Source organism: Marmota flaviventris, chromosome 5, assembly GCF_047511675.1.
Source record: "Marmota flaviventris isolate mMarFla1 chromosome 5, mMarFla1.hap1, whole genome shotgun sequence".
Classification (NCBI taxonomy): domain Eukaryota; kingdom Metazoa; phylum Chordata; class Mammalia; order Rodentia; family Sciuridae; genus Marmota; species Marmota flaviventris.
The window spans coordinates 158,406,759-158,422,364 of record NC_092502.1 but is presented as its reverse complement, the minus strand read 5'-3'; the positions used below and the strand labels follow the sequence as shown (position 1 = coordinate 158,422,364).

Sequence of the window (15,606 nt, the reverse complement as noted above, 5' to 3'; positions counted from 1 at the left end):
GAAACCCACTTTTTATTTGTTTGATCTGCCTGAGGCCAGAATAAAGAAGCAACTAATGGGTTGGAGGAGGCTGTATTTGAGGGGCAGGAAGGGAGGCCAGGGCACTATGAGAGAGGAAAAGGATCACTCCATGCTGTATGCATGTATGGGTAGGCCACAGTGATGCCCACCACACTGTGTAATTCACAGGCACCAATTTTAAAACTGTTATTTTAAAAGAAGAGCTGATGAGAAGGAGTCTCGAGTGGCTGAGTCCTGTCTCGGCTGGTCCTGACTGGCTGACTCAGGGAAGCACACCTGGAGGTGCATTCAGTCCCCTCCTGAGGAAATTCTGACAGATCCCAGCCCTCCTGCACAGTTTGACTGCACCAGGACACAGTGCAAACCACACACACACACACACACACACACACACACACACACGGGAGGGACCGGGTCTCACATGGCAGGAGCTGCGTGATCCCAGGCAGGATGCCAGGCCCCAGTCTGCCACCTGCTCATCTGAAAGATGGGGATGATGTGGCCCTTCAGGCTCAGTGTAGTGACTAAGGAAAATGGAGATAAAATCCTGCACTGTGTCAGACAGGTTGAACACACCTATGAAATTGTATGAATTGCTACTATTTATAAATGTTTTACTAAATATCACTGAACCCTGTCTTTAGCAGAGAGACATTTGAAAAAAAAATTAAAATGTAAATATCAGGCTTTGAAAGATCAAGGGATCCTTTAAAGAATCATATTCATATTTAAGGTTTCTGATTGTTAAGTTATGTTCAATTTCTCTTTTTAAATCCTTCAAAACTACATTTTTAAAATTGATCTTCAAATACTAAAATTACTGATATTTGACTATGAAAAGTATACTTGGCACAGAAATTAGTGTACAATACACACAACCGTAAATCTGTTTCTATTTAGTGTAGTTATTTGGGCAGATTTCCAGAAAACAAAAACTGTCTGTCAAAAAACAAAAACAAAACCAAGAAAACACAGAGATTTCCCCCGTAATTCATGAAAAGAGATCTGATCATGTAGACGCCAGTGTTTTAAAAAAATAACTTCTCTCCTCCAGTGACTCTAGCTAGGAAGGCTTTCTTGCCTTTTCACAGGAGGAGGACAGTTAAGAGACACATTCAGAGGAATCCCAAGAGAGGCTTGCTTCGGAACCTTTAGATTTTTTTTCTCGAATGGAGCACTGAGGTTAAACACAAGCCCACCTGTATGGAGGCCACGCAATCTGTCAGTTCACAGTGGAGTCCTCAGCTATGCTGCCTTTCCTGAGAGAGTGGACAGGTGGACAGCAGAGAGACTCTGTTCTGGAGAAATGCAGAACTCCCCTCTGCCCAGGAGCCTGCTGAAGACATACAGGTGGCCTCGTTCTCTTTTAAAGAAAAGGGCTGTGGCCCTCCTGGCCTCTATGCCTGGTGGCCCAGGCCCCTGTGGTCTCAGGGCTGCTGGCAGTGCAGGTGAAGGAGAGATGGATGGCACTGGTCTTTCTTGTTGTCTTCCTCATGATCTGATGCAGGACTCTCTTCCCGAGTTGCTGGTACAAGGAGCTGAGCTGTTATAAGCCAGACTCCGTGAAGCAAAGCAATGTGGAAAGGGTGAACTGCCTCTTGTTGTGCAAGCCACACATTTCCATTCTGGTACCCAAAGCACCCTCTAGCACAGGTGTGGTCTTCCTGTGTGTTGCCCTTAACATGCTATCCCCCAAAGTCACCAGTAGAACTCAAGAGTTCTCGGAGCTGAACATGGAAGACTGTTGTCCCACCAGCTGCATTTGGCTGCAACCTGCTTGCCAACTAGATGGCCCTTCCTGTCACCTACAGAATCATCAGCATCTGGGGAGGCAGTTCCTGCCCTAGGGCAGTCCTGCAGGGAGCACTTACCAGAACACATTCCTATGGCCATTGGTTACATGCAGGAATAGGCATGTATAAATGAGAGTTGTTAACAAGTATCAGTACCTTATAATGTTCACAACAGCATCATTATTTGTTAGAAGGATCCTGATAGCATTCTCTAACTGTCTCTAATACCAAAGGAGGCATTATAATATAGATTTAATTTTCCAGAGTCATCTTGAAAGGAATATTATGATCAAACATAAAAACTTCCTTCTATATAAAAATAATCCTTTGCAGAGAGTTTTCAATTTTACACTACATGTATCATCCCATTTGACTCTACAGCAGTTCACATGTGATAAGTGAGAAAACGGAGGTCTAAAGTACTTTAGGCACCAGCATCAAGATATTAAAAGGACAGGTCCGTAATATGCGTGGAAGCCCCTAAAGTCCCCCAGCCACTGCCCTCAGGCACACTATTTAGACAACCTGTAGGTGCTTGTGAATGACAGAGAAAAGAAAACCATTTCTACCCAACCTGAAATCATGCACTACTTTGGGAAATGGAATTGAATATGAGCACTGATCCCTAAGAGACTTTCAGACTGTGATATCCCCAAAGGCAATCTTTGATCAGTGGTCAAAGTACATAGGCGACTTTCAACACTAAAGTCCCCGTTAAGTTCATTTTTGGCACATCTCATTACCATTTCCTAACTACCTGGGCCTACCTACTTCCAAAATCAGCTTTAAGACCATAGTGGGCAACAGACACCCACAGGAGAGAATGCAGGCCTGGGGTGCTGGCCAGGAGCAGGGGCACTTGGGTTCCCCTGTGCTGCAGGACGTCCTTTCTCTGCCCTGCGCCTGCCTTCATGATGCTGGAGCCTCGGGATTGAGGCAGCACCAAGGAAGCCGCTCCCAGGAGGACATCGAGTGATGTCCTGTGAAGAGGGTGAGGAGCATCGACACTCCCCCTTCTTCTCAGAAGAAGAGCTTTGGCCTGGGAGCACACACATTATATCAGCTTCTGCCCAGGGTGTGTACGTGTATATCCAAATAAAATAGACCTTATGCCAGAGTAATAGATGAATGCTGGGCCCCCGAATATCAGAGTTATCACTGAGTGCCTCGACCCAATGAATCATTTACTTTTATTCTGGCAACTGCCCATAGACATTGTAATAATTGCGGCTCCTCTTCCACACATAACTGGTGGGTTAGTCTCAGCACAGTTAATCTGTTTGCATGAAAACCCTGCAACCTGGGATGCAGGCTGCACACAGACGTTACCTTCCCGGGGCCATTGGGCCACAGCGAATTTAAAAGCCTTTCTGGCTCCTATGCCCTCTCCCCCAGTGAACCCGTCTTACCCACCAGTCCCCAGGGAGCCCTACCTGCGTGTGCGGTGGAACTGGCACCTCTTCAGGGGGATCTTGACTACATGCTCCTGCAGCCCCGCAAACAGGACGCTCTGGCTGTGGAGGATCCGCAGGCTCCGGATGGGCTCCCTGCGCCTCTCCGGGAAGAGCTCGATCTCTTCCAGCAAACAGCTTCCCAAGGACTGATTCAGTGGCGCACGCACTTTTTTAATGGTGCCATAATCTGTGAAGGCAACAGGGTGGGAGGGAAATGGGGTCAGCGGTCTCACAGCTATGTCTGCTGTACTGAGCAGAGTACACACAGCAGTCGGCCATTATTCTCCATCTAGGAAAGCCATCGGAGCATCTTTCAAAAGTGCAGATACCCAGGTCCCACTGCAGACCCACACAGTCAGCTGCCCGGATGGGTGGCCAGGACACCCGTGCTTTTGAAGGCTCTGCAGTGATGCTGATGAGCAGCCAGGGCTCAGAACTGCTCTTCTACCACTGCCTGTCCAGTTGCAAATCCAGGAACGGAGAGAATGTTAAACCTTGCTGTGGCTCACAGTAGCAAGCTTTGTGGAGAACATTAGGAGAAAGAAATCATCACGGGGCCATCTTGGATCCCTAGTGTCAGAAGTGCCAACTTTACTTTGCTGCCCCACCAGGGGCAAAATGATTGAGAACTGCCAACATGTAGGAAAAGGAATGAGGCACGTTCCTCCTTCCTGCACAAGGAAGTGCGTCCTCGCCTCTCTGCCTTCTCTGCTCTCATCTCCTCCCTCTTCTCTAGTTCTTGTTGTCTGGGTTGCTTTTCTTGACCTCAGATTTCCTAGTTATTTTCTGTACTCTTGCACATCCATTTCTGACGGATCCCAGCCCTCCTGGCCCCAGACGTTCTGCTCACTAGTGTTTTGTGCACTCTGTATGAGCTTGGCCATTAACACTACCCAGGGTGAGCGCACAGAGCAGGCTGTGAGAGCAGAGGAGGCTCCTTCACTTGCTGGTGAGGGCATCACATGGGCAGCACCTACATCAGGGGGACACAGGCTGCTAGCCCACATGGCTCCCTCTAGTGCCCTGTGCTGTGGCCTCCACTGCTGCCAGCCTGCAAATCCCAGAGATGAAATCCAGACTTCTAGAAGCACCTGCAAGACCTATCACCAAGTACATGAAACAGAACATACAATTGAAGAAAACCCAAGATACTGAGTTTCAAAACACCAAAACTCTTAATTTTTAAACACAAAATGAAGGTAAGAAGTGATTCTAAAACCAGAAATAAAGATCAAGAACCTTGGGCTCAAAAAAGATTTGGGTCAGAAAATACTTTTTATTTTTCCTGTCTCCACGAAAAGTCCTTAGTGACTGGGTCATTTATATTTAAAGAGAGATGCACATGTGAGTTGCATGAACGTATACATGAATTAGCCTGGATTTACTTAAAATGTATATCTGAAAATTTTCAAATAAGCATGTATTGATTAATTATGAACGGGCTACAGAGTCATATATATAATTATAATAAGTAATAAGTAATTTTACTTCAAACTAGCTGGTTAAGTATGTTACTTTTGGAAAAGGTAAAGAATATACTGACATATGCTTCATTTGAGGAAGATTAAAAACAGTCTCTGTCCAAGAAAAGACTGTGTTTGTGTGCATGAGATAGAACAGGAGAGTAAGCATTAGGGTGGGGGACAAGGAGGCAGAAGAGAGGCAGCCATGGACTCCGCAGCAGACATTTTAGCACATGCCCTTGGGACCCCACTGGAGGACCCCCATTTGTGACTTTCATGCTGCTTTCTCTCCAGCTTAGCATGGCAGGGTAAGACAGGTGCAAGAACTCCATCCTATTCAACACTTTAACAAGGACATCTTGCTGCTTGTTCTTTATTTTATTGATAGATTAGCATTCTGAGAAACCTGCCCAAATGTCAATATCATATGTGTTTTGAATTCTTAAGCAATTGTAGTAAGAACTCAATTTTAAAAGATCTTTGATAATTTGACTTATTAAGTCATCATTGGTTAAAAAACTTGCAGTATGGACTTAGTGCATCCTGTTTATCTGATTTTGCAGCTAAAGGAAGCTAACAGAATGACAGGGCTTAACACTTCTGAGGAAGGTGTGGTCCATCTGCTGGACCATGACCCTCTGCTGTTTCTCCTTTTCTCTGGGCGTCTAGTCACCCAACAGCACCCTCTGAGGTCCCCATTCCCTCCTGCAGCATTACAGGACCCTCTTCTGTTTCCCTGAAGCCCTTCCTTCCCTCGCCTACACTTCTCCTGCTTTGTCCCCTATACCCTTTGTCAAAGTCTCCTTCTGCAGTGGTGACCCCCACATGATGGCAACCATCTCCGTCTCCCTGGCCCAGTTCTCTCTGCTAGGTGTTGGCTCTGTCCCTGCAAACCACCCCCTGAGGCCCCTTTACAATGCACCAGTGCCCTTAACACCAACTCCAGGCACTGAGCCTGCTCCTCATCACTCCACTCCTTCCCACTCTGCCATTCCATTGCCTGGATTTGAAACGCCTTTCTCACCCGGATTTCCCCACCACACCAGCTCTACTTCCCTCGCTGGATCTAGAGTCTACATTGTACACACACTTGAGGACCCTGTTCTCCAGTCTAGAATCCTCTGCCCAATGCTACAACACAGCAAGTGCTACCCACGGGTCCTGACCTTCTTCACCTCCACCCAGCTCCACCTTCACCTCACCTCCAGGACGTGTGTGCAGCACTAGGAGCTGTGGTCACCCCTAGCCTGTGGTTCCTCCGGCTGAGGTGGCAAATGACAATGTCATTTTCTTTTAGAGGCAGAAAGACAAGCCCAGCCCATAAAAGAAGCAGTGCCCACTGCTGCCCAGCCACAGCCAAACACCTACTTGATATAAGAGGACAGGACAGTGGACATTTCCTCAAAGGTGTTTGTATTTCATTGCTGTTTTTACCACAGACTTGATTCTCACTGGTTCACTCTGTGTCTATGCATGTGACTCAAGCTCCACAGGGGAGGGTATTACGTCACTTTTGCATAGTGGCTACAGAGATTGGGTACTTTGTTAATATGTGTTGCTACAAGATTGGACAAATGAGGGAGGGAAGGGAAAAGAAAGCAGAAAGGGGGAAGGGAAGAAGGAAGAAGAAGCTGGCCTGAACTGAAGGTCGTTATCACCCCCATGCTTGCTAAAATCTGGGTCAAAATGTTCCCATCATGCCCTTTGGCAAGAGTTATATAAGTGAGTGTGAAGGTAAACAAGAAACACGCCTTTACCCAATGTGGATGGATCTCAACCCAATGTGTCACAAACTAAAGGTGAATGATGAAAATCATTGTAATTGGCTTTCATCTGGTAAATTTACCTTTGAAAATTTGTCATAGAAAATAAAACCATACATATCTATACATCTGAAATTCAAAACTCTAGTCAAAGTCATTTGCAGGGAAAAAAAAAAGTATGCAAGAAGTAAATAAAGCCTTCTTCATCTTTCTTGACATTCTAAGGTGAGCTTTACGAAAAGGGGGAAAAACGGCACTTCCTGTTAATTGCAGCTCAGCTCCCCAAGGAGAGGGGAAGAAGAGGATGGAGCTCCAGAATAGGAGCTGGCTGTGGAGCCAGAAACAGACACTGCTGGGGCACAACCACTCAGAATATGTGCCTTTTGGTGCAAATGTCACCCTTTAATGTTATGAATACTCATGTGAGCATCATGTATTTGTAGTATATCTCTCAAATTGAAAACCATAGACACCTATTATGTCTCAATCATGGCAGCAACTGAAAGACTCCAAAATGATTGAGCTGATTCAAAATCCAAGAATAACTGTCTTGACATGAAGGTATCAATACATATTATACGAATGGTATATTTGTTTCATCTTAGAAATGAGTAATTAATTTATATCCTAGGTTCCAGATTAAATACATGATGCACACCTACATTTGAATCCTACATAAACCCTGAAAAATATTTTGGTGTTACTATGTGACATTCATTACCACTCCAGGCTTTTGTGAAATTTAAATTTAAGTGGGCATTCTGTATTTTTGCTTGTTAAATCTGACATCCCACAATATCATGAAACTAACATTCATGTTAATACTCCCACTTTATAAAGAAATCCATATGGGGCTGGGAATATAGCTCATTAGGTGGACTGCATGTCTCGCATGCACAAGGCCTTGGGTTCAGTCCACAGCACCACAAAAAAAAAAAAAAAGAAAGAAAGAAAAAGAAAAAAAGAAACAAAGAAAGAAAAAAAGAAATCCATATGCAATAGAATAAACTTGAACCCCATCTCTTGCCTTGCACAAAACTCAACTCAGTGTGGATCAAAGACCTAGGCATTAGACCAGAGACAGTGTGCCTACTAGGATAAAATGTAGGCCCAACTCTCCATATGTCAGCTTAGGAAATGACTTCCTCAACAAGACTCCTAAATCACCAGCCATAAAATCAAGAATCAATAAATGGGATGGTATCAAATGAAAAAGCTTCTTCACAGCAAAGGAAACAATCAAGAACATGAAGAGAGAGCCTACAGAATGGGAGAAAATCTTTGCTACCTGCACCTCAGATAGAGCACTAATCTCCAGGATATATAAAAAACTCAAAAAAACTTAACCCCTCCAAAACAATTAACCCAACCAATAAATTGGCTAAGAATCTGAACATACACTTCCCAGAAGAAGAAATATGAGTAGTCCACAAATACGTGAAAAAATATTCAACATCTCTAGCAATTATAGAAATGCAAATTAAAACCACACTTAGAATCCAACTCACTACAGTTAGAATGGCAATTATCAAGAATACAAATAAAAATAAATGTTGGTGAGGGTAGGGGAAGAGATTCATTCATACATTGCTGGTGGGACTAAAAGTTGGTGCAACAACTCTGGAAAGCAGTATAGAAATTCCTCAGAAAACTTGGAATGGAACCACCATTTGATCCACTTATCCCACTCCTTGTCATATACCTAAAGGATTTAAATCAGCACATCAATGTTTATAGCAGTTCAGTTCACAATAGCTAAGCTATGGAACAAACCTTGGTGCCTTTCAACAGATGAACAGATAAAGAAAATGCTGTACACATAAATAATGCAATATTACTCATCCATAAAGAAGAACAAAATTATGGCATTTGCCAGTAAATGGACAGAACTGGAGAGTATCAAGCTAAGTGAAATAAGACAACCTCAAAAAACCAAAGGCTGAATGTTCTCTCTGAAATGTGGATGCTAACACACTACATGGAAATGGGGAGGGAAGAAGAGCAGTTCACTGAATTAGACAAAGGGGAACGAGGGAAAACGAGGGGGTACAGGAATAGGAAAAGCAGAAGAATGAATCAAACAAAACTTTCCTGTGTTCATATATGAATAAACAGCCAGGGTAACTCCACATCATGTTCAACCACAAGAATAGGATCCTATTTAGAATAAGCTATACTGTATGTAGGTATAATATGTCAAGATACATTGTACTGTCATGTATATCTAAAAAGAACAATCTTTTAGAATGTCCTGCAAAAAAAAAATAAAGAAAAGAAATTGGATTTCAGAGAGAGCAGATAGATCTTTCCTAGGGAATATATATTCAGATATGAACTGCCTTTTCACTGAAATGATTATCCAGGAGGTAAACGGTGTTAATGATGAATCTCCAACCAAGTATTAACTGAAAACCTGTGGCCGAGGAAGCAGCACAATCTGGAGAAGGGGAAGCTTTACTTAGATTGTTTGCCTTCGCTTTTTATTCTGTGAACTCCTGTAGAAGTCGTAAACTGGAACCCACTGGGGGCAGAGAAGAAGTCAACATTCTGATCCGTTGATCAGCAGAGTGGCCCTCTGCTGCCCGTCTGCAGGACCAGTACATGGCATCTACTTCAGAGGGCATCATGTTGTCCTGGCACAGGGGCTGCACTCCCTCCCTAGGAACCACACCAACACGGGCATCCTGGCACACAAGTGGCCAGCATCCCTGCTCCCCTATACTGTCTGTCTAAAGCAAGACCTGCAAAGACAAACTCCAACAACTGTGCGTGAGGGGCAGCTGTGTGCACACTTGCAAATGAATGCGTCCAGGAATAAGGAAAAGAGACAACAGCCCAGAGACACAAAGATGGTACAACCCACATCAACAGACCATCCCTCCAACACGCTAGGGGCCTCCTTGCTCTGCTTGCTGGTGGTGAGAGCAGAACTCTTGTCCATACAGATCAGCATTTGTTGCTGTGACCAGTGAGTCATGGAAACCAGGCATAAATATAATGGCAAGCAGGAAATGCATGGGCAAAACCAAATCACCACTGTGACAGAGATAATCATTTCAACCTCAACAGTCGGAGCCATTAGGAACATGACCAAGGGGAAAAGCAAGAGCTGTAAGTGAAAATGAGTTGCATAAGTAAGGTTTGCACGTTGTCACACAGCAGTGTAAATTCAGTTTTCAACATGACTACTGGGGAAGAAATATTTACACAATACTGAAAAAGACAAGAAGAAACTCCCCCAAAGATTTCCAGCCACAAGAAATGATCTGTGAAACAGTGAGACTTGCTTCTCCAACCTTCACCCACAGGAAAATAGGTTCATATCCTCAGCAAATGAGTTACCAAGTACACTGTGGGAACTGAAAGGAAAAGAATGTGTTTTTCAGCAGGAAATAAAAGAAAAATTGGGTTTAAATGAAATGATGTTTTTAGAAAAGAGTGTGGTCATAAAGCTGCCAGGACAGACTCCTAACACATTTCCCGAGAACAGAGCAACAGGCATGAGGGACTGGGAAGCAGCCCCAATGAGGTCAGCCCCCACAACCTCCCAACACTGCCGTCAGGTGGGAGCCAAAGGGATCATCCAGACCAGCACTGTCCAATGGAGACATACTAGAATCCACAGAAGTCATTTTAAGTTTTTCTAATAGCCACATTTTAAAAACAGGGTGGAGTGGGGGAGAAATATGTGAGTTAATTTTAATTATATACTTTATTTAACCTAAGTCATCCAAAATATTATAGTCTGCATATTTCATTGTATGATCTATATGAGATCATTGGTTAGATAATTTGCCTTCTTTGTACTAAGACTTTGAAATCCAGGCATATTTCCTACTTGCCCCTGGTTTCAATTCACACTAGCCACACTTTGGAAGGCTGAGGATGTGGAAGACCATCCAGGGGAGTTCACAGATGTCCTGGGTGCTGTCTGCAGAGCCTGGTGCCCAACTCTCTGATCTGCTCTTCACCAAATAGGAGACAGTTAACTCCAAACCCTCACTATGACAAGCTTCACCCAGAGAGGTGTTCTTGGGCAGTGGTGGAAACTTCTGGAGGTGGGGCCTAGGGGGAGGTCTTTAAGTCGTGGGAGTGTGCCTGTGATGTGAATTGTGGGACCCTGTTCCCTTCCATTCTCTCTTCTCCATCCCGTCCATGAACATTTTTACTATGCCAGGCATTCCCTACCAAAAGCTATGAGGGCAACAAGTCAAAGACTGGAACCTTCAAAATGGTGAGCAAAAATAAACCTTTTCTCTTTCCAAGTTTATTCTCTCAGTGACAGAAAGCCGACTACCACAACATTGCAAAGCAAATGAAAATAAAGAAAAAACCCAGGATAAAATTTATCCTTAAACTAAACATTTTTTCCCCTAAATGATACAAGGAAAGAAAATTACAGATGTATAACATGATAGACAAACAGAAAATTGTAGAAAATGTACACCATTTTCCCCCCAGTGTAAGAAATGAGGTCAATTTCTTAATCCAATAAGAGAAAATCTTGGAGGAGAACATGAGTGAGCTCATGGCCTGTAGCCATCTCTAACTATGAAACATGTTCCATCTTTATGTTTTCTAAATTAACCTTTCCAATGGAAACAGAACATTAGAGTTGGAAGGAAATGCAAATATATATTTAGTTGAGGAAAGCAGGCCTAGAGAGTAAGCGAGTTTCAAAGATCAGACTGTTGGCCAGCGCATAGGACCTTTTCAAATGGATCTAATGCTTCCATGGGAATTTCTGAAAGTATTTTTTTAAATATAAAAAGCATTTAATGAAACTCCAAAATGGTGCATCAACAATACTATGGTTGATGAGTCCTTGAAAAGTTATTTGAGCTGATAAAACAGCACGTTGAATGGTCATCACTAATGATGAAGCTGCGATTCAGTCACATGCTTATCTTACTGTGGAACTCAGTGTGGGGGGAACTGGTGCAGAAGTGGAGCTATGCCCACCAGGGCTGGCTTCCCCCTCGGGCTTTGACTCCCATTTCTATGAGCTTATGGGGGAAATGAGAGAATAAACCAATTAAAAATGTAAAAATTTTGATTTCAGTTTCCTTAAAAAAATAACATCTAAAGAACAAAAATTTGCTTAAATAGTAAAGTTTACAATAAAAATAAGACTCTTAAATAACTATTTGCTCTGTTAGATAAGCTCCATGGGACAACATTCAGTTATTTCTGATGGAAAATTGTATTTTGGGCTTTGGAAGAAAACAGCAGATATTTTCTAATTTTCAGGGTTGAAGTGGCTAAAGTGGATTTAATAGTTTCATCAGGATTCTATTTTTCATCTTGACAGTGGTGGTCAAATTGAATGGATCCAAGTGTAACGATCCCTCACTTGATATGCAGCTGTGCCATCCAGCAGGATGGGGACTGCTAAAAGGGCAATTGTGTTCACCCAAAATTCATGTATTGAAATGCTAGTCCTCGGAGCCTCAGAATGGTCCTGTGTTTGCAAACAGGGCATTTAAAGCGATAATTAAGGTAAAATGAGGGCAGCATGGGTCCTCATCCCATCTGACTGGTGCCCCAAAAGAACAGGAGATTAGGGTACAGCCATGCACGGGCACAGAAGAAAGACCACGTGGGGACAAAGGGAGAAGATGGCCACTTACAGGCCAAGGGGATGCAGAAGGAGCAGAACCTGCTCAGCCTGACCCTGGACTGTCAGCCCCAAAGCTGTCCTTAAGCCACCCAGCCTGTTGTGGCGGTCATATCAGACCAATCTAGATGCTCCATATCAAAACTAGGAAATACAAAAATAGATTTGACAATCCAGAGCCTTTGTTCAGAGCAATTTCAAAGCTAGACTATAAATGGTTTTTCTATTGTTCCTGGAGAAATTATAAGTCAAGTTCTCACACAGACATCTTACAAATTATATGTTGGATTCAAATTTTAACCTTGTGTGATCACAAGACTCATGATATGAATATCTTATTATTTTCTAGTATTTCCCTTCTGTAAGCCCCCATATGTATGGATTTGAAATATAAAGTAGAGGAGGAATATGAAGGGCAGGTAGAATTTTGCAAACTTGATGCATTTTGATGAATATTAAATAATAATTAATATGGATGGTGCCATTGCTTAATACCTTTATGTTAATGCCTCTGTTGAGCTTTGGGAGAAATTAGGATTGAGTGAGAACTACAGAATGAACTTTCAGGTATCTGAGGAAATGTTCTCTGATCATAATGGATTTCTTCTTGGAGAATTTCTGGAATTTTACTTATATTAATATTTCAAAAATTAATAAAAACAAATATATTTCAGGCAGAAAGGAAGATGATGACCTATGGACAGGAAGGGAAAGAAACATGGTCAACACACTGTAACATTTGCTCTTGGTAAAAATAATGTTTGACTTTTCAGATTTGCATATGATCTGATAGTGCCTTAATAGTAATAAAATTAAGGCTTAAAGGATGCCTACAGGAGGCACCTGTTCTAGGCATCCTTGAAGCCTTAATTAAACCCTGATGCTCCTGAGAACATGAGACAGGAAAGAAGACTGATCCATGTAAGAAGAGCTGCCCGACACAGTTCCAAAACACAGATAAATATGCTTCCTTTAAAATGCAATAAAAAAGACTTACAGGGTGGAGTTGCATTGTCGTTACATTCATAAAAATGTTCACTTTGTAAGGAAATAAATTAATTTCAAAAAAGAAAGAAATTTTTTTCAGGAAAATGGGATATAAAGACGACAGGGTTATTAAAAGCATCAGATACTTAAAGATATCATAGGTACTGCATTTTAAAAAATTACTTCTCTAACTTTTGCTGTTTTCAGGGAATGCTCATTACTCAGTCTTCTGTGTGCTGAATCCAACCTGTGAAAGAGACAACTGGCTTCTCTGACAATGGTCACCTGTGACAGGTGGAGATTCATTGTGGACACCAAGAGCACTGACCTAGCTAATTTATTTTATTTCTGATCATGCATTCGACTCTCTTTGACTCTGTGGCACTGTGTTCAAAGAGGTATTTTTAGTGTTTGTCTCATCACCCCAGTTACCGCAGAGTGGAAGAAAACCTTTTGTATCTGCATCTGCATGGGTTCCAGGCCTTATCAGTGAGGTAATAATGAGAACCCTCCCCACTCACCGGGCAGCTCGTCGTCATAGCAACAGATCATTATATAAAGTTCACCAATTCGGCAGGTCGTTATCCCAAAGCAGCAGACAGCTAATATATGACTAAAGTTTCTTCTTTTAACTTGTAATTGAGCAAATGAATTCAATTGGTCTTGGCACTGGGAGCTCAGCATTACATTTATGTAATAAAAGGGAATTCAGAGAAAAAAGCAGGTCTTCCTGGCTAGTACATGCCTGAAAAGATTTTAATTAACTCCGTTGTCAGATTCAACTAATAATGGCTTATTTTTTCCCTAAGAAGAATATGTTAGCCAGTTTAAACATTCCTAGTCACAGATTAAATGTAACATTCTTTAATATCAAAGTATTATTTTAAACCACGTTCCTCTAGGCCCCACCCTCAGAATATAAATTCTGGAGTCAGGCACTGAGACACACAGTGTATGTGGTCATAATGGATCCCAGAACAATGCTTAGCACACAGTCGGAGCTCAAGTGGTGCACAGGGTTCAGTGGGCTGACACTGGGGACCCCAGGTTGGACTTGCAGAATCCAATGCTTGCAGGCAGTGTGGCCAAGAACATGTTACTAACCTCCCTGTGTGTCCTTCACCTGGGTACCCCGCTCCCACCACTCGGGCCACTGAGTGAGTGTACTGTGTGAATGCTGGGAGTGCCTGGCACATGGGACACATTCTGTAAGAGTCACTTTTATTTTTCTGCTTCTTGTTCGCCTGCAGGTGAAAAGTCCTATTCAGGTTTTGTCTAAAATCTGCCAGCTCCCTGCTTTTATTAGCACTGTTTCCGCGTGAGCCAGGAGGGGAAATGATGTCTTTCTCAGTGCCTTCTACTGCCTTGCAAAACAAAACCTCAAAAGCCCCTTTCAGTGTGCCAAATCATAAGCCGGTGCTTATAGGAAATTTGCCACTGGAGTTTCCTGTGAATAAAGACCATATTACATTTAAAACAAGAGTGCAATTAACGGAGTCCTCTGGCTACGCTTTATAAAGCTCTCCTCCAAACCGCAGCTTAAGTCGAGTTCCAGTCATTCTGTTAAGGAAGCAATTCAAGTTCCTAAAAGGAAATTAGTTGCCTTAGATTTATTTTCTGTAAATTACAAAACAACTACCCGGTTGGCACTGTGGGCAGCCCTTCTCTGACAGTCATCCGGCAGAAAGACACAGGCTAAATGTCCCTCCCACCCCCAGTGGTGAGATTTATACTGTGTCTGGTCCCATTAGTTGTTGATTGAGGTGGTTGAGAAAAATCTACGCTAAGCAGTTTTGCACTTTTGAAACATTAATTTAAAAGAAGAATGAGAGCTCTTTCCTGAACGGAATAAGAACATTATTTTGTCATTTCCCCCAAGTTGCTACATTATACCAATTATAAACTAGTGCCTGATGTTCCAAGCTGTTTTGTAGCAGGAGTCCTTGTGAGCGTCCTTCAGCTGTGATCACACCCATGGCCACAGCTTCCGAGAGGAGCTGAGCTCTCCTTTACTGATCCAACCCTTCTCCCCTTCGAAGGAGGATTTCCAAAGCACTGTGAGACCTACCACATACAACAGGGGCTCAGTGACTCCAAACAGATCTCAGCCTGTCCCCTTTGGACCAAATCTCTCCACTTAGCTAAAATCCTGAATCCTGGGTTAGCAGAAAATACTCCATGGGCCCATCCTGCTATTCAGTTCCACCTCCCGTCTCTCCACCCACAACTCCAGCCACTGAGATGCCCCACTCTTTCTATGCACCCAGGCCTTTGGTGAGCTCCATGTTTTATGTGTCCTGTGGCTTTCCCCAGGAAGGCCCTTTTCCACCTTCTCCACCAGGAAGCATCTCCCAGACCCACTGGCCAACATCATCCATGCCTCCAGGCTCATCTGACCTCCAGGGCCAGCCCAGTCCTCCCCAAATCTGTGGGCTCATGGAAAGTTAGTCTTCTAACCGCTAAGGTAGGGTGTTGAATTAAATGGTAGGATGAACATCTGTCACCTCT

General features: G+C 43.1%; 1 protein-coding gene across 2 annotated transcripts in view; it reads right to left on the bottom strand.

The window, feature by feature from the left end:
• Positions 1-15,606, bottom strand: part of Sema5a (semaphorin 5A) — a 450,631-nt gene that overhangs the window by 91,827 nt on the left and 343,198 nt on the right. For both annotated transcript variants that reach the window (XM_071612704.1, XM_027943895.3), the window contains exon 12: positions 3,248-3,455. In XM_071612704.1, the coding sequence (XP_071468805.1) occupies positions 3,248-3,455 (208 nt within the window). The remainder of the gene's footprint in view (positions 1-3,247; positions 3,456-15,606) is intronic.